Here is an 18,855-nt window from a genome sequence, read left to right as displayed (position 1 = left end):
TATATATATTATTATTATATATATATATATATTATTATATATATATATATATATATATATATATATATATATATATATTATATTATATATTTTGGAATCAAAGTAAACATAAATTATTCATTATTAATATTATATTCTATAATTTATATTCTTAATAATATTATATAATATCATAGAATTTTATTAATCTATTTAATAATAAATAATATAAGATATATATTTAAAAATTTATTTAAAATAAGATTATGTTTATTATATATTTTAATATAATTCAACATAAGTATAATCGTAAAATCGAAAATTATAAGCAAAATAAAAAATAAATAAAGAAATGAATTTCATATATGGAAAAGGAAATTCAAATATTGAATATAAAAAATACAATTAATAAATTAATTAATAAGTAATTGAACTTTCTAACTAAGTATAAAAAGTGAATTACTAATCAATATAAAAAGTGAATGACTAATTAATAAAAAAGTGAATGTCTAAATTATAAAAAAAGTGAATAACTAATTAATAAAAAAATATCACTTTTAAATACAACACGTAATAATATCATAAAAAAAGTATATTATATAATATCATCTTAATTACAATAATTATGTATTCCATAAGTATGATGTCTTTAGAATTTAGAATATCTTTAATTTTAAATTGAACACTAAATACTATTTTTGGATTTTATATTTTGCTATTTTCATAATTTTAACGCATAGAGGGCCTTATAATTACCTATTTTAATATCGAATGAGGTTATATGGTAATTTATTTAGATCATATAGCTTTTATTAAGATGAAATAGTAAATCAAGTAAGATAGATATTTATAATCTTTTTTGCACTTTTAATTTTATTTTTTTAAGTAAGTGCACTTAAAATACTGCATCTAAAAGAAAAGATAATTATACAACTAATAGTGGGCATTTAGTATGCATGTATTGCGTATTTTGATGATGATTTTATTCTTTGGGTTTGATATTTCTATTGCTTAAACTATAATTTGTGTACTTTCTGGTATTAGCTTTAGGTTTTATATACATTATAATACTTAATGCATTCTAGGAGATAATTATTATGAAATATTATAAGATGATTATATTTTAGCCTCTTTAATTATTTATTCACATATTATTGAATTTTTCTTATGGATTTTAGAGTTGTTATCAAGATATAAGGATAGTAAATAATTGATATCGCTTTTATACATAAATATTTGCAAGAAAAAATATATTTATATATTAAATCAAGTAGTAATAATATTTTATTATTAAACATAATAATTGAATTTGTTGTTATAAAAAATAGCTAACTTAAAAATAATTCAATTTTGTTTAATTTTTTTAAATTTTAAAAAAATATATTTTGTATATGAAAAATATTTTTTTAACAAAATTCAGTATTTTTATTATCTTTTTTTTGTTTAAAGGAAAAACAAAAAATAGAAATAATTTACATTCACATAAAAAAATTAAAAAATATAAATGGAAGACTCTCAAAAGCAATTATCAAAGCTTTTAATATTACTAATCCAACTTGAAATGCCCAAAAACATAAAAGAGCAAACTCTTCAACAATACAAAAGTTTTTTTATGCGTATGTTATCTTCCCGAATCGGTTAAAATAGCCCTTAAATTGAAGAATCTTAAATTAAAAAAAAACTAATCACTTAAGCAAAAACTGTCCAACAATAACAAAAAATTCAACAATCATTAAATAAATTAGATAAAAGTTCAAACACTTTATATCAGAAATCTAATATAATCCAACTTTTATTATAATTAGCAAATTCGAATTAAAAAAATAACCTAATCCAATATGAAAATATGGACTCTATTTTTATTTCTAACCCCCCAACTAAAAAAATATAAAATAATAATATTAATAACAATACAATAGAAATTGAAGCAAATACCACAATGCACACTTTAAATAATGCTTCACTTGCAAATACCTAAAGGACTGAAATAAGTTAAGTAATCCAAAAAATACATAATAAAGGCAATTAATAAATCGATTTATCAGAAAAAGACATTATAAGGGATTTAATATTTGTTTTTTAAGCGATAGATGGTCATTATATTGTTTTCAATTTTCAAGAAAATCGTTTTGCAATCAAAAATAATATCCCCTTAAGTGAACCTGTGAGAATTCTTGTAAATAAATTATGTAAGGTGGGAAATTATTTTAAAAAAATCTAAGGATATAATAAATTAAAACTAATAAGGGTAAGTAATATGTTCTTTAATTTCAGCCATAAAGGAAGAACTGTCCGAATTTTACCGACTTTATAGCGATTTTCGAAAAAGAATTAACTTCTTCAAATGAATTAACTCTTCGAAAAATGTAATTATGGATGTAATAACCTTCAGAAAGACTAAAATGGCTTGCTACAGTATGTGAAAGTGTACAAGGGATGTTTGGATTTCAGATTATTTCTTAAATAAGTGTATACGAAATGTAAGGAAATACACATGTTTAGTTGCTAATGTAGAGGATTTTGTAAAAAGTCTACGAGCCATTTTTAAAGTATATTAGTTTGTGGATTTATTAAGGAGAATTATGTGATAATTATAAGGAATTTTTCGTAGGAATAAATTAGTAATAAGAAAATAATAATAATAATGATATATGGAAAAATAAGTATTTTCTTGTAATTTAATAAATTCCAAATATTATTGTTAGAGAAAGTGCTTAAATAATATTCAATTTAGGGAGAAGTATTAACTTTTTACATAAGGCTTGTAAATAAAATGATTGGAAACTAAATTTAGAATTCTTTAATTTCAAAGTCGAAAAAAATGCAGATTAGCTCAAAAGTTGGTTAAGAGATGCTTCTAGACTAGTCAATAATCAAATTATGGATGTTTTAGTGAATAAATATCACCTAAAAAAACATCTTTATGCAATTAAACAATTCCTACTTATGGGATAAGGAGATTTTATTTAATAATTAATGCATTTATTATACGATGAACTTTCTCAACCTGCTAATTAGATTTTTAGGCATAATTTATTAGGTATATTTTCATTTATATTTTAATTTTAATAATAAAACAAATAATTTCAGGATAATTAGAAAGTGCAATAAGATCAAGTAATGCTAATAGTGAAACTTCTTAAAGATTAGATGTAAAGTTATTAGAAGCATCTCCAGGAGATAAAGGATGGGATATATTTTCTTTGGACTATCATGTAGAAGCGCCTTTAGATACTATTTTATCTAAAGAAGTTATGAGAAAATATTTAAAAATTTTCAACTTTTTATGGCGAATGCGTCGTATAAGTCATACTTTATCTCAAGTTTGGTTGAGCCACATGAAAGCAGGAAATATAATGAATTAAAAAGAAAATATCGGTTCTTTGTATGCCAAAATAAATAGGACAAGGCATGAAATGATTAATTTTATAAACAATTTCATGTGTTATATTATGGTCGATGCTATCGAAAGCAGTTGGAAAGAGTTTTGCGAAGAATTCGATAAAAGTGAAGACTTTTAAACTATAATTGATAAACATGAAGAGTTTGTATAAAATGTTCTTACAAAATCACTCCTTACATAGGATAGTTTAAAAATTTATGAAAAAATTAATAAAATAGCGACTTTGATTCTCAAATTTAGAATAAATTAATAAGTTTTAATTACCGAAGTCTAGGATGAACATGAAAGAATTAGATAGTTTAAAGTCGAATAAAGGGCTAAACTTATTATTAATTAATTAGAAGAAGAATAAGACGCTGATTTTAAAGATAATAATTTAGAAAACTCAGATTTTTAAATTCCTCAAAGTGCAAATAATTTTAAAGAATTTAATAAGGAATATTAGTAAGCTTTTGCTTAATTACTTTAGCTTATAAAACATAATGATAAGTTAAGATATTTGAGCTTTAAAATAGACTTTAATGAGTACTATGCTTAGGAAAATTTTGTAATTTTGAATACTAAACAACAATAAACAAGACTTAAATAAAATGATTTTTAACAAGAATTTTAAATAGGGAGAAATTAATAATAATAATAGTTTTTTATGTAGCAATAAAAAAATGATTTTCAAACTATTAATAAAAGTAAAAACAATTTCGATATAAATAATTGAATTCAATATAAGAATTCATAATAACTATATAGTTTAATTTTATAAATATTAATATATATAATTATAATAAATAATTAATATAAATATTTTGTAATAAATAATAAGAAGAAATATATATATATAGAGAAATAATCAATTTATTTACTTAATATATTATTTTAAAATTTTTAAATTTTTAGAATAAATGTTTTTATTTTACATATAAAAAAATCAGAAGATTTAATTATAAAAAATAAAACATTTAATATTATAAATATAAAAATTATTATATATATGTAATTATATATTTATAAAAACTAAAAAATATAAAATTATTATTTATTTTTTATAATATAAAAAATATATATATTATCATTATTTATTTTGTATTTGTTTTTGAATTTTTTTTACCAAATCCTTATCCTATACAACCATAAATCCATCATCATTTTATTCACCAATTTATTTTTAACTCTCTTGACTTTGTTCAGTTTAAGGCGTTTACTAAGCTTCTATATTTTCTTATTTTTTCACTTCAATAGGGATAAAATTAGGTCCTTAATCTTATTTTTTTTTGTTAACAAATCTAGGAATAGGTTTATTCTAATCTTCTTATACATTAACAACTTCCTTCAATTATTTTTCTTATTAATATTTTTCCTATTTTTAAATTAATGCTTATTCTTTGAGTCTTTATTCTGCTCTTCTTTAAGCTTCTTCTTATTTTAATTCTAAATCAGTTTTTTGAATAGGGACAAAGGTGCTTCCTTCAGCTTTTTTATTTATAAATTTTGGAAGTTATTAGGAATGAACAAATAATTCTTCTTTAGCTTCTTTATTTTCTCTTGGTTATTATTATTTATCAGAAATAATATATGTTTTTTGCATTTTTTCTTATAATTCAATCATTTTTTTAGTTTATTCATTTTATTCTAATGGAACAAATCCTCCTTTACTAGAATTTTAAAATCTAGGAGCTTTAACTTCTTCTTGCTATATTTATCTTGTCTGTTTTTTTGGTTTAGGATTTTCATTCAATGTTTCTTCTTTTAAGTCAACAAAATCGTCTTCTTTAGCAACAAAATCTTATTAAAATACTTGTTCCTTTGCTGCTTATGGTATCCATGATGTTCTTATTATCTTTTATAGAATATATATATATATATAAATTATATTTCATTATAAAATTATTTAATACTTTTTTTTCTTAGGCAGGCTAAATTTAAGGAACTTCTTCTTTTTATTAATTAGATTGTTCTACTACCACTTCCTATATAGAAGCCCATGTAGCATTATCTTCTTATTATCTTACATTTGCTCTTTCTTAACTTTTTTTTTAAAATTTATTACATATAAATTATTTGTTTTTTTACGGCGCTTCATCTGATTATCTGTTTAAAGGAGCATCTAAAATTTATACTGTTTATGCTTAATCTTCATCGCCCCATGCATCATCTTATTCAACTACTTTTCTTACATTTTCAATTTAGCTTTTTACAACCTTTTATATTTTTATTAAAAAAAAATTAAATTAATAATTATAAAATTTTATATTTTACTGGTTCTTATAATGTTGTTTCTTTCTTTAAATCCAAAACATTTAAAGGTTACGTGGCTTTTTTTCTTAAACTTTTTTTGCTTTTTGTAATATTTTTGACATTTTGGCTTTTTTTAGATTTATTTTGTTATTTTTTTTGATAATATTTAAATTTAGATTATTTTATATATTTAGTTATAAAATTAAAAATCATAAAAAAGTACAAATAAAATTAAAAAATAATTAATATAGAAAAAATAATGAGAAAAAAATTACAAAAATAATAGATATAAATTAAAAATATTTAAAATATGCAAATATATATATATAATACATTGCATATTAATTATATTTTTAATTTTTTTTTTTTTTATAAAAATAAAAGATATTAAATTAGAAATATTATATAAAAAATATATAAATAAATATATTTAAAATTAAATTTTTTTTTGATATATATATTTTCTATATTTTTATTATAAATTTTATAAAAAAACACTATAAAAATAATTTAATAATTTAAATAATACAAAATATTTTTAATATTAACACAAATATGATATATTTTTTTTTATTTAATTTAGAAATATTAAAGAATTTTTATTTAAATTTATAAAATAATGAATAAATTTTTTTAATTATAAATTCATCTTTTTGTTTTTTGTTTTTTGTTTTTAATGCTTAAATCTTAATTTATTAAAAAAAAATATAGACTTTTTCAAAAAAAAAAATATTGAATACATAAAAGCCCCCTTTTTATGATATTTCATATAAGTTGAGTTTATTTAAGAGGTATTATGGACAATTATAAGCAACTTTAAACATGAGTATTTGAATGTTAATTTGCTTAAATATGATTTAGTTATTACATTTAAGATTCTCTATTTCGTATAACTTCGTAAATCAATAAATTGGAAAAATCAAATCAAATTATTTTACTCAATTTTAAAGAAAAAAGACTACGTATAAATGGAAAGTGAAAAAGCATGAATTTATTATTGTCTTTATAGACAAATGATAGAAATTTTTACTCAAAGTTTTAAAAGAAAATAATTGAGATCAACAAACAACCTTTAATTATTTATTAAGAAAAACTTAATATAATCAAAATTTTGAAAAATTTATAAAGAACAATAAATCTTCTTCCTATGAATCTTCAAAATGTATATTATAATATTAAAAATGCTTGTAACATACATAAATAAATTTAAATATAATTTATTTTTTATCTTTAATTTTTATTATAGTTTTTTTTATTAATTAATATCCTTTTGATTTTTATCATTAAAAAAGATTAATTTTTAAAATAAATATTATATTAATATCAATTAATATTTATTTTTATAGTTTAAAACATATTTTAATAAATAAAATATAAAATAATGATTTATATTTAAAAAAACTTTTTTATAAATCTATAAATATAAAATTATTAGATTTATTTAATTAAAAAACATAATACTATTTTATTTATATATTTAAATTTTAATTTATTCAAAAAAAAATTAATACAATAGATATAAAAAAATATTATTTTGTAACTATATAGATTTATTTAAGTATCATTTCTTAGCTGTTTTCATTATTTTTATATTATAATTCATTTATTATTATAACTTATTCTAGTTTATATCCATTTATTCAACAGCTCTCGATTGTTATTTATAATTAATATTTTTCTTCATCATCATTTAACATTTTCCGATTTCCTCATATACTTAAGGTTTAGCTTTAATTTTACATTCTTCCAAATCCTCAACTATCTTTTATAATTTTTATTTATTTTAAGGACAAGAAAATTCTATCTTTTTAATCATACTTTATAAAATTAACTATCCTTAATCATATCTTTAAAGATCTGCTTCTTAAATTGCTAAATCCATAGCTTCTGCAGCTTTAACCCTTAAATAATTAAATTCAACATCATCATGAAATTCTGAATCTTCTGCAATTTTTTCAAATTCAGTAAAAAGAGTCAATACTAAATTAGCATTTTTAACTACAGAAGTTGTATATTCAGAATTTATAGGTATAGCTTAAATCTATACTTTAATCAATTCAACATTTCTTTCAAAATCCTCAATTTTTTAAACATCCTAATGAGGAATAGTTAATTCAAAAACATAATCTTTAGAAACTCCAGAAATTAATTAATTAGCTTTAATAGTTAAATTTTGATTTTATTTTTAGCATTACCACATATCTCCATAAGTTTTATTTACTCGACAATTTTTTAAATATTTATTAAAGTTTTAATCTTCTATATTGATATTGACATCAATTTTAATATCTTAAGCTACTACAGAGAATAAGCCACCTAAAGCATCAACAAAAAATTCGTCAATTTAATCGATTTTTTCAACATAATAAAAGTTTCCATCTTTCATTGCACAAATTTTATTCATTAATTCAGGATCATGATCAGATCCAAATCCAAATGAATGAATAGTCAATATCTCATCAGGTAAATGCTTTTGTAAGCTTGATTAAACTTTTTGTTCTGCAGAACTATCTTAACCATCTGAAAGTAAAAATATTGATGAAACAGGATTTTAATTTTTTCTTTCTTTTAAAACCTTAAAAGCAATTTCCATTCCACTATTAATATCTGTTCCTCCATTGCTAAAAAGTTAATTTATAATCTTTTAAAATTCATTTTTATTTTATTAGTTTGTAGTCATTAATCTACAGAGTCTTTGACCATAACTATTAAATAAAATCAAACAAAGTCTATCATTTTCTTTCATAAAATCAAGAAGAAATAGTAAAGCTTTCTTGACATTTTCTAATTTCTGGCCTTGCATTGAACCCGAGTTATCTATTACACAAACTAAATCAATATTAGGTCTATTTTCAATAGAATTGTTTTAAATGTTTTATTTTTCACTTTATTCCATTGTCTGTTCGAGTGTTTTTACAGAAACCATTATAGGTATTTGTTATTCTTATTTAGAATTAAATTAGAAATGTTTTTATAATGTTTTGACAGAAATAGATAATCCTTTTTCTAAATCATATTCAGGAGTATTTTATTTTTTAGCTATTTCTTTATAATCAGTTTTTTTTATGTCATCATCATCATTATATTTACATTAGTTTAGACTATTGTTTTCTTTAAAAATATATTAATCTTAATTTTAAGATTAATAATTTTAGAAATTTGACATGTTTTATTATTATTATTTTGTTTTTTTTTAAATATATACATTTATTTCTTTATTTATATGTTTTTTTATATCGATAATTTTTATTAATTTTAAAAATTTATATACTAAATTAGTTGCTATTATAAATTAAATATATTCTGATAAATTATAATTACTATTTTATATTTATAATTATAATAGCAACATATTTTATTAATATAATAAAAAATTAACTATTAACTTATAAAAAATAAGTTTTAAATGCTATTTATACTTTTTTATAATATTCTTTTGACTTAATATTTTATTTTACATCTGTATTAAATTTTATTATTCAAAATTCAAGTTTAACTAGAGTAATATTTTTTAATTATTTTTGACACATAAATTTTAAAAAATTCTAAAATACAAGCTTTAATAATTAATTATATATATTTTAAATGAAATTGTTATATAAAATATTTTTATTAGTGTAAGATATTTTTTCTTTATTTAGAATTTAGTAAATTATAAAAATTAATATTACATATATTAAATAAATATGTTTATTTATATTAATATTATAACATAAACAAGTTTATACAAAGTAAATTATCTAGCTTATTTAAAGTATTATTTTATTTTTATATTTGTTAGATCAAAATATTTGTAACACTTATATTTTATATAAAATAGATTTATATGTTAAACGGATTATAAATTGTTTAAAATTTCATCATAATACTAATATTTAGGTTTTTTAAATATTTAAATTTATATGTTACCTATATAAAATATATTAACCAATTTTATTATTATATAAATTTATTTTAGAAAAATAAATTTTTCAGTTATTTCTCCTAGTTTATAAATGTTTTTTTTTATATTTATAAAATCTTAATTAAATTATTAAAGAAATTAAAAATGCATATATTTTTATTTGGTTATAAATATATTATATATTTGATAATGTAAATTCCTATAAGATATAGTTTTCTAATATTCTAAAAATTAAAATTTCAAATATGATTAATATTTATTTAAAAAATAAAAGTTTATACTTGAAAAATTATTTCAAAATAATAATAAAAAATATTTATATTATATTCCTTTTACAGTAAAAAATTTTATTCATAATTTTTAAAAAATTATAAAATATTAATTGTAGCTTTTTTATTGCGGTAAAAAAAATATAAATTAAAAATAAAATTAAAATGCGTGTTATTACAAACACTAACATAATAGTAGATGATTTTGATTTTTGTAAAAACTTTTAAAAAAATAAATTTATACATTTCCTTTCTCATTTTCATACTGATCATTATTAAGGTCTATCTTCCAAATGGGATTATTCAAAAATATATTGTTCTGAAATAACCAAAAATCTAATTCTTTAGAAATTTCCGAAGATATAAAATATAATTAGTCTTGCTTTGAATACTTAACATGATTTTTTTTTAAACGATAATCCCAATTTAAAGGTTTATGTGTATTTATTTGATGCTCATCATATTCCAGGTTCAGTAATGTTTTTATTTAAAGGTTATATGGGAAATATATTACATACAGGTGATTTTAGATTTAATATTAATATGGTTAATAACAATAAAATTTTATTTCCGCCTGAATTAAGAAACTCGAAAATGCAAAATATTTCAATTTAAATAGATGAAATGATTTTTGATAATACATATTGTAATCCGGCTTTTAATTTTCCTGAAAAAGATGAAGTTTTTAACAAAATGGTTGAAATTATTAAAAAAAATGAAAATAAGCATGTATATATATGCATGGGAGCATTAGGAAAAGAAGAATTATGCTTAAAATTAAGTACTTATTTTTAAACTTTACTAATAATAGATGAGAATAAATTAAATTAACTAAAATAAATATAAACTTATAATACAAATATTTTCACTACAGACCCTAATAAAGGTTTTATTTAAATAGTTAAAAAGAATTAACGGCAAAAAATAATTGAAGAAAATAAAAAACTAAATAAAAAGTTTGTTGTAATTACAACAGATTTTATTATGCTAGATCATAAAGACCCCGATTAAATCAATTATATTGTCCCTTATAGTTTGCATTCTAATTATCTGGAAATGGAGTCTTTGATAAAAGCTATAGGACCAAGTATTTTAAGAAGACTTGTTTTATAAATTTATATGATTCCTAGATTGAGAAAAAAACAAGAAATCGATAATGTAAAATATTATCAAAATTATATAAAAGGATTGAAGAGACATGGCGAGGGTGGATATTCTATTTTAAAGAAAAATTATACGAGAATTGAAAATTTAAGTACTTAATACAAATATTGGATGAATTTGGATAAATAAAAAGAATTATTGAATATGTTAAATATTAATGTTTTACCTGATATTAATTTAAGGAAAAAAAGACAAACTTAAAAGAAAATTTCGGATGAAGAGTAAGCTTAGTTAGATTATATTTATGATAATAATTTGTTGAAATTTGAAAAAAAATTGTCTTTGATGGATATTGCTAATCATTTGAAAAGTACACATAATAATTTAACTATTGATAGTTTTATTAATAATAGTAGCAATCTTTTAAAAGATAAAAAGAGTACAAATATATAAACTTTATAATAAAAGGAAAAAACTAATTTATTGGATGATCCAAAAATTAAAGAACTTCTTAATAAATATTTATAAAAATAGAAAAAATAATGTTTTTTATTTTAAAAACATAAAATAATTACATTTTAATATATAATTTTTATAATAAAGAATTGTTAATATATTTTTATAAGAAAAAAAATTAAAGTAATAATTAATTTATAAGAAAAAATATTTTTATTTAAATAAATAAATAAAATGTAAAATACAAACGTATTTAAAAAGAAGTAAATAAAAGAAAAAAAAACTATTATGTATTATTTTGCTCAAATTCAGAGTTAGAAATATTGAAATTCTTTAAACCAAATTTAAATAAATAAAAATATAAAATTTAGTTTAATTCAAATAATATATAAATTTCATATTAATATTAACAGTAATTCCTTAAATTATAGTAAAATGTTTTCTTTATGTATATGCGAGAAATACGGTTTAGATAAAATAATCATACTATCAAAAAAAATATTTATTTTTAGTATATTTTCTAATTTAATTGTAAATCTTAATAATCAAAATATATAAAATAACATGTTTAAAAAAATTAATACAAAAAAATGCATAAATTTATATTAAATAGCATTAAAAAAAAATTATATTAATAATTTTATAATATTTATAAAATGTATATAATTTAATGTATTTTTATTATTACAGAATATTTTTTTAATAAAAATATATTAAAATAAAGCCAATGATATGAATAAATATATAAAAGATCAGAATATTAAAATATAGCTAATAAGAGCTATATAGAAGATAAATAAAAGATTTTTAATAAGATAAAATATAAAAAAGCAAAATGTTAAATTAAAAAATACTATAATATAATAAATAATCAATATATTTTTATATGTTAATTTAAAAAAAAAAAAAAAAAAAGAGCTAATAATTATATAAAAAATATAAAATATATAGTAAATTTATAGGAAAAATATATATAAAATAAAAAAAAATAAAAAATTTAAACTAAATATATATTCTTATATATATTTATATATATAAACTTTTTAAAAACTAATTGTTAATTTAAAATTGTTAAAATAAGAAAAAGATATTAAAAAAAACTTATAAAAAAAAAATACATATTATTATATATGGTGAAATGAAAAAAATGATTAAAAATAGATATATATATAAATATATATATTAATATATTTATACATATTTTTATTTTATTATATATGTATTATATTTACTATATTAAACTTGCAATGTTTTTTATATTTATTTCTTTTTTATTGTTATTTAATTTTTTTTTTAAATCTTTTTATATTTGTTTTTTATTTGTATAAATATTAAATATTCATTTATTTTGATATTTTTTTAATTTTTATTTCTATTTTTTTATTTTATTTTAAAAGTTAAAATAAATAATTAATATTTAACTATATTCACTCTAATGAAAATTATATTTATTTTTCAATTTTTGAATTTATAATTTTATTCATTATTTTAATTATAAATTTTATAATATAAAATTAATTTTTAGTTATACAAGTAAAACGTGTATATATTTACTTTGAATATCTATAAATTTATTATTATTGATATTATATACATTTATTTATATTATTATTACTTTAAAAAATTATTTTATATTTATTAATTTTTAATAAATTTATAATATTCATATATGGAAGATATTAGTTATAAATAATAATATTTATACGATAATATAATAGAAAAAAATTTTGACCCAGCTATATTTTAATAATATCTTTAAAATATAAATCGTTAAGGTAAAATTATTATTTATAAAATAAATATTGTAAAATAGTATATTAATATATATATAAACAAAGGAGTAAATGTTGAATGTTGGCCATTATTATAATTACAAATAGTATCAAAACATACTTTTTATAAATAAATAAAAAACTAAATATATATAGATTGTATAAAATTTTTAAAATGATTATTAAAATTAAAAATTTGATTTAGAAAGAGTTTAAAAATAATTAATAAATGCAAGTTTGATTGAAAATCATGATGATATTTAAATTGATCAATAAAAAGATGATTTAAAAAAGCAAGATGACAATAATTACAAAAAAACATTTAATTGTAATAAATAGGAACTGAATTAGCTTTCTCAAATAGAAAATATATAAATATTAGTATAAAAATATGAAAAAAAATAAGGAGGATTACTTTCTTAATCATATATAGTTTATATTATTTAAACTTAGCCATTAGATTGGACTGTTTCAAGGAGATATAATGATTTTTGTTGGCTTCATTAAACCTTGGAAAAAGCTTATCCTGGAATATCTGTATATAATATATTTTTTGCTTTTTTATGCATTAAGTATTAATTTTTTTATTTTTTTTAAAGATTCCTCCCATTCCAAAAAAATAAACAACAAGAAATTTCTAACCTTTATTTTTAAATAAAAGAATGGCATTTATGTAATAATTTTTAAATAAAATATTTAAATCTCCTGAATTAAAAAATTCTAAATACATTGAAGGTTTTTTAGGAATGGTAAGTGATGAATAGTTTAAATAATTATAAAAAGAAAGTGAAAGATTAAATAAATTATAACGTGTTTAAAATTTAGAAAATTTAAATGGAAAAGTTATTTTTTTTTTCTTATCAATAATTTTAAAAAGGCAGATTGTGTAATTAATAATGATATGAATGTCTTTTTCAAATAAAACTAAGACTATTTATCAAATTAAGAAACTATTTATAAGAAAATCAAAAAATTATGTAAATAATTAATTATTGATTTTGATTAACTCTCTACTACGCTTTTTAATCTTGGTGATTGTTTTAATTAATAGCATTAAATTACATAAAATCTTAAAAACCGCTATTCATAAGATGTATTTATTTACCATATTTTATTTTATAAATTAATGAAAATAAAGGTCGGTTTACTAGATTAAATCTATATTAATTTAAATAATGCTTGTGTTTAATGGGGGTAAATTATTAAATTAAATAAAGTTTATAAGTAAAATTAAATATTTTTTAAACTAAAAATAGTAATGTTTTAACTAATTAAATTAAGTTAGTTTAAGAAAATCTAATAAAATGGTTCAAATTTTATAGCAAAGAATCAATATCACTAAAAGGAGTAATAAAATAATGAAAATAAAAAATAATTTTTTATAAAATTAGTTAATAAAATAAAGAGATGTCGCTGAAAAGGAATTTTTTTCTTATAAATAAAAGCTTAATTATAAAAAAGATAGACTATTTACTTTAGGAGAAATTCATAAATGGGAAATTCCTTCAAATTTTATTAAATTAATTAGATAAAGAAAATTAAAAAATAAAGAATTTGCTTTCTAATATATGTTACCAAAAGTTATTTTTTTTATACAATAATTTTTTTTAAAAATACATTTAATAATTTTTTAAAAAGGACTCAATTACAGAAATCGAATTAAGAGATATTTATGGTTATTATAATAATACAGTATAAAATGAAATAAAAAGACTTTTAGGAATAAAAGTGGAAGAATATTCTAAACATTTTACTGAATTCGCAAAAAATTAATCTTATTAAGTTACATAGGTATATATTTTAATTTATAAAAATTTTATAAAAAAAGAAAATTAAAAAAAAGTTAAGTTTCGTTTGGATAGATTTAACAAATTCTATGGAAAATATTTCATAAGGTTTATCTAACTAAAATGATAATTAAATATAAATTGAGAAAAAAAATTAATTATTAAGTTAATTTGATGATATTAAATATATAGATGAATGAACATTAAAATTATATTATTTTATATTTATTTTTTAATAACCTTCTAAAAATAATAATATTTAACGATTCTAATTTCCAATATATTATAAATTTATTTTTAAAAATACCAAAAATAATAATTTTTATCTATTAAAAATTTTTATTCTTCTAAATTAAAAAAGATATAATTTTTTATTTTTAAAAAATAGCATAATTTTTTAATTTATAATATAATAAATAGTAAATGTTTTATTAAAATTATTTAAAATACAATTAAATATAATTTACTTAAAAATCACATTAAAAGTTTACAAATTTCCTTATGATTTCGTTTTTTTGCCTCGTCCAAAGCAGTTCTCTCATATCTATCTTTATCATTAAAGTTCATTTCACATTAATATTTTAAAAATCTAATTATTTCTACATTATTATATGTAGCAGCTACATGAGCTAAAGTTCTTCCATCAATAGTTTTATATTAATTCCAATCTTTTAACTTTGCCATATAAAAAATATCAAACAATTCTTTATCATTTTCTTTAATAGCATTCATTAAAAGAGAAGTAATTAAATTTTTTGGTCCAATTACTTATCCTCCAGCTTTTTCTAGTTCGATAATACATTGTTTTTACCTAAAAAATAAATCCTTAAAATTAATAATAAAATAGCTAATGAAAACCTCGTTAAGCAAGCTTCAAATAAAGGAGATCTTCCAAACTTATCAATTAAATTAACTTCTTTACATTCACTTATAAGAAATTTCAAACATTCCAACTATCCTTCTCTAGCTGCTAAATGCAATCCTGTCCTATCATCATAATCGCCTTAAGTAAAATCAATAATATAACTTTTAAGTTAAATCAAACTATTCAACAAACCTCCTTTACTTAAATAACAAGTAATATTTGGTAAAATTAAAGTTTTAAGAATGTCAATACTTTCATCATTTCCAGATTAAACTGCGTCTTTTAAAGCTTACAGAAAATGCTCTTATTGAAATTCAAAAATATCATTTTCTAATGGAGGTGATAGTTCTCCTCTCATATTTTATTAGACAAGAATTTTTATTGTTTCAGTAGAATAGTTTTTCGATAATAAAAATGCTAATTTGCTTGACATTGCTTCGAAAGTACAATCCCATCCACAAACAACTCCTACCTAAAAAATAAAAATAAAAATTTATTTAAAAAAAATACTTTTAATAAAGCTTTTCCTGTTTCATAAATAGACATAACATTTGAACGATAACATTGCGATAAATTAACTAATATTTTTCCTTATTAATGCGCTTAATTAAGCATTTCAAGTAATTCAGGTTTATTAATAGGAATATTACCAGCCTAAAAAATAAAAGTTATAAAAATTTTAAACTTTTTTTTTTAAATATACTCCATAAGTTTCAATAATAACAGCACGAGTATAATGATCATTAAGAATAACATTTAGAGTTTCTGAACTAATAAAAGGGTGGAATTTAATAATAGCAATTTTATCGCACAAGTTTTTATGTACAATTAGTTTTTAGTTGGGATTTTTTTTGAGTATTTTTTCCCAATTAATATTAATATTTATTCCAAAAACTGCCAAAGGTTCATAATTAGGGGAATCGAAAGAATCCATAGAGTTTGAATCCATTTTCGTACATCTATTCCCTCTAAAAAGCTTATCATTAAAACAGATCATAACTTCAGGAATTGTATAATGCCCGCACACAGTAATTGAACACAATAAATTATTAAAACCATCGTTTCTCATAGATGAACATGGAATTTAACTTCCTGTAATAATTACAGTTTTAGATAAATTTTCAAGCATAAAAGATAAGGCACTTGCTGTATAGGCCATAGTATCAGTCCCATGCAAAATAAGAAAACCGTCATACTTTTCATAATTTTCTTCAATTATTTGGGCTATTAAATCATAATAAAAAACATTCATATTAGTCGAGTCTATTGGATTTTCTAACTCATATACTTTATACCATGTACGTTAATTATAAACACTTAAAGGGGTGATCAAAAAATCATCTTCGTTATTAAAATATGTGTAATCTTAATCACATAAATAAGGATTATCCTTCAAAAAATTCGCAAAAATACCTGATTTTACTTTTAAGCCATATTCTGATGGGAACATACTTATTGTACCTCCTGTACATATTATAAGAACTTTTCGATTGTTTTCGATATAGATATTTTGTTGTTCGTTTAATTGTTCTTTATAAACTATTGGTTACTAATCTTTTGTATAGTTATTTTATGAATTTTAGTTGCCTAATTATTGAACTGTCTGTATTGGTTGTAATTTATTAGGTATATTTTGGTCTTTTAATGTATTTAGAATTGGATTGTTTTATATGTGTTCTTGAATTGTATTATTATTGTTATAATCATATTATTATATGGTATTTAGTTATTCATATAGTTAATTATTTTCATTTTATAATTACTATATATTGGGTTGTAAAGAATTATCTTGATTATTGTTTTGAAATATTTAAAAGTCTTGAAAACTTAGAGTTTTTGTTATTGATTAATTATTGCTTAAACTTATTTGGTTAAAAAAAGAAAAAATAATAATTTTATTTAATTGTACATTTATATAGAATTTTCTTGATTTTCATTTTAAATTTTTTAATTTTGTTTATTCATTTTTTAATATAATACACAAAAGATAAAATAATAAAAAAAAATTAATAAATAATAATTTTTGTATTAAAAAAAAAATACTATTAAACAATTTTTTTGAAATGTAATTAATATATTAATAAATCTTAATAGTATAAAAATTTTAATAAATTATATTTCAATGAATTAGTTATTTAACTTTTGTTTAAAAGATTATATTTATAAATAATATAATAATAAACAAACATAATATAAATCTAATTTTAATACAAATATCATATGTCCGGAAAATCTTTCTTATTATCTTTAGAAACAAGCAATGTTTAAATATACCCATAAACAATAGAATCTATTTCATTTTTATGCATTAATTGAATTTCTTCGGCTAACTCTCCAACAATCCTCATTTTAATATCTCCTATTATTTAAAAAAGCATAAAAATAAAAAATATAATAATATAATAATATAATATAATATAATAATATATATATATATATATATATATATATATCTATATTTATATTTATATATATTTACTTGATCCAATAGATAGATTAAGTAAGCCTTTAGCTGAAATCCTTTATCCTTCCACATTCTAATCATTTCTCAAATGTGCTAGTAAAATTTCAATTCCTTTATGATGAATAATATGAGGTCTAATAGAATCTTTCAATGCTAAATTAGAAACTGTTTTCAAAGTATTATTAACGAATTCCTATTTTTTGTTTCTTTACAAAGTTAACTCATTAATTTATTTGATATAATTTTCAAACTACTATTCATAATTTCCTATTTTCGATTTGTTTGGATCTGATAGTATTGTTAAAATTTTTATTCCTAAATTTTGTAAACTTTCGTAGGGACTTTCCACTAAAGCAATAACAGTAGGCACATCAACTTAATATCCTCCAATTTCTAAATGTTTTTTCATTACATTAAATAAAATAGGTTGAAAAGCTGCCATCTGAAAATTAAAAGCCTTTAAAATTCTCTAGACAACTTTTTATTTTAAACCATCTTCAGCTCTTACAGGATTCAAATTTTTACATAAACAGTCTAATATTTTAAGTTATTGCAGAGAAGGTTCATGTGGAAGAACTATATCTATTAAATTCAGCAATTTAAAATAATTACTTTGATTG

The 18,855-nt window shown here is 18.4% G+C and overlaps 6 protein-coding genes across 6 annotated transcripts, besides 16 other annotated features; 2 read left to right on the top strand and 4 right to left on the bottom strand. All coding sequences in view use genetic code 6, as the record gives it.

Annotated features, from left to right (window-relative positions):
- Positions 1 to 90: a microsatellite.
- A 326-nt stretch (positions 91 to 416) lies between these two features.
- Positions 417 to 528: a microsatellite.
- Positions 429 to 528: a microsatellite.
- Positions 529 to 2,166: 1,638 nt separating this feature from the next.
- On the top strand, positions 2,167 to 4,097 carry IMG5_022900 (hypothetical protein; the record flags this gene model as incomplete). The annotated part of the gene is made up of 2 exons (XM_004039403.1): positions 2,167 to 3,019; positions 3,070 to 4,097. 2 exons carry the CDS (start codon positions 2,167 to 2,169, stop codon positions 4,095 to 4,097), a joined length of 1,881 nt encoding a protein of 626 aa, XP_004039451.1.
- A 40-nt stretch (positions 4,098 to 4,137) lies between these two features.
- Positions 4,138 to 4,183: a microsatellite.
- Positions 4,184 to 4,342: 159 nt separating this feature from the next.
- Positions 4,343 to 4,393: a microsatellite.
- Positions 4,345 to 4,461: a microsatellite.
- A 649-nt stretch (positions 4,462 to 5,110) lies between these two features.
- On the bottom strand, positions 5,111 to 5,736 carry IMG5_022890 (hypothetical protein; the record flags this gene model as incomplete). The annotated part of the gene is made up of 3 exons (XM_004039402.1): positions 5,111 to 5,216; positions 5,275 to 5,577; positions 5,636 to 5,736. 3 exons carry the CDS (start codon positions 5,734 to 5,736, stop codon positions 5,111 to 5,113), a joined length of 510 nt encoding a protein of 169 aa, XP_004039450.1.
- Positions 5,737 to 5,842: 106 nt separating this feature from the next.
- Positions 5,843 to 5,914: a microsatellite.
- A 350-nt stretch (positions 5,915 to 6,264) lies between these two features.
- Positions 6,265 to 6,289: a microsatellite.
- Positions 6,290 to 7,146: 857 nt separating this feature from the next.
- On the bottom strand, positions 7,147 to 8,831 carry IMG5_022880 (von willebrand factor type A domain protein). Its single transcript, XM_004039401.1, has one exon. It carries the CDS (start codon positions 8,778 to 8,780, stop codon positions 7,176 to 7,178), a length of 1,605 nt encoding a protein of 534 aa, XP_004039449.1. The 5' UTR covers positions 8,781 to 8,831; the 3' UTR covers positions 7,147 to 7,175.
- Positions 8,832 to 9,924: 1,093 nt separating this feature from the next.
- Positions 9,925 to 9,953: a microsatellite.
- Positions 9,954 to 12,523: 2,570 nt separating this feature from the next.
- Positions 12,524 to 12,584: a microsatellite.
- A 22-nt stretch (positions 12,585 to 12,606) lies between these two features.
- Positions 12,607 to 12,671: a microsatellite.
- A 17-nt stretch (positions 12,672 to 12,688) lies between these two features.
- Positions 12,689 to 12,739: a microsatellite.
- Positions 12,711 to 12,739: a microsatellite.
- Positions 12,740 to 12,946: 207 nt separating this feature from the next.
- Positions 12,947 to 13,002: a microsatellite.
- Positions 13,003 to 13,191: 189 nt separating this feature from the next.
- IMG5_022870 (PX domain protein) lies at positions 13,192 to 15,106 on the top strand (the record flags this gene model as incomplete). Its single annotated transcript, XM_004039400.1, has 7 exons — positions 13,192 to 13,656; positions 13,719 to 13,961; positions 13,997 to 14,313; positions 14,376 to 14,466; positions 14,511 to 14,699; positions 14,758 to 14,910; positions 14,963 to 15,106. 7 exons carry the CDS (start codon positions 13,192 to 13,194, stop codon positions 15,104 to 15,106), a joined length of 1,602 nt encoding a protein of 533 aa, XP_004039448.1.
- Positions 15,107 to 15,380: 274 nt separating this feature from the next.
- Positions 15,381 to 17,221, bottom strand: IMG5_022860 (hypothetical protein; the record flags this gene model as incomplete). The annotated part of the gene is made up of 4 exons (XM_004039399.1): positions 15,381 to 15,717; positions 15,765 to 16,243; positions 16,282 to 16,425; positions 16,475 to 17,221. The coding sequence occupies 4 exons, from the start codon at positions 17,219 to 17,221 to the stop codon at positions 15,381 to 15,383; spliced, it is 1,707 nt and encodes a 568-aa protein (XP_004039447.1).
- A 619-nt stretch (positions 17,222 to 17,840) lies between these two features.
- Positions 17,841 to 17,886: a microsatellite.
- A 101-nt stretch (positions 17,887 to 17,987) lies between these two features.
- On the bottom strand, positions 17,988 to 18,652 carry IMG5_022850 (hypothetical protein; the record flags this gene model as incomplete). The annotated part of the gene is made up of 2 exons (XM_004039398.1): positions 18,251 to 18,652; positions 17,988 to 18,130 (listed from the first exon to the last, which is right to left on the bottom strand). The coding sequence occupies exons 1-2, from the start codon at positions 18,642 to 18,644 to the stop codon at positions 17,988 to 17,990; spliced, it is 537 nt and encodes a 178-aa protein (XP_004039446.1). The 5' UTR covers positions 18,645 to 18,652.
- Positions 18,161 to 18,246: a microsatellite.
- Positions 18,653 to 18,855: the final 203 nt, after the last annotated feature.

The sequence above is a fragment of the Ichthyophthirius multifiliis genome (assembly GCF_000220395.1).
Source record: "Ichthyophthirius multifiliis unplaced genomic scaffold scaff_1120509249683, whole genome shotgun sequence".
In the NCBI taxonomy this organism is placed as follows: Eukaryota; Ciliophora; class Oligohymenophorea; order Hymenostomatida; genus Ichthyophthirius; species Ichthyophthirius multifiliis.
The sequence above is the reverse complement of the archived record's forward strand: the minus strand, read 5'-3'. Positions and strand labels throughout refer to the sequence as shown.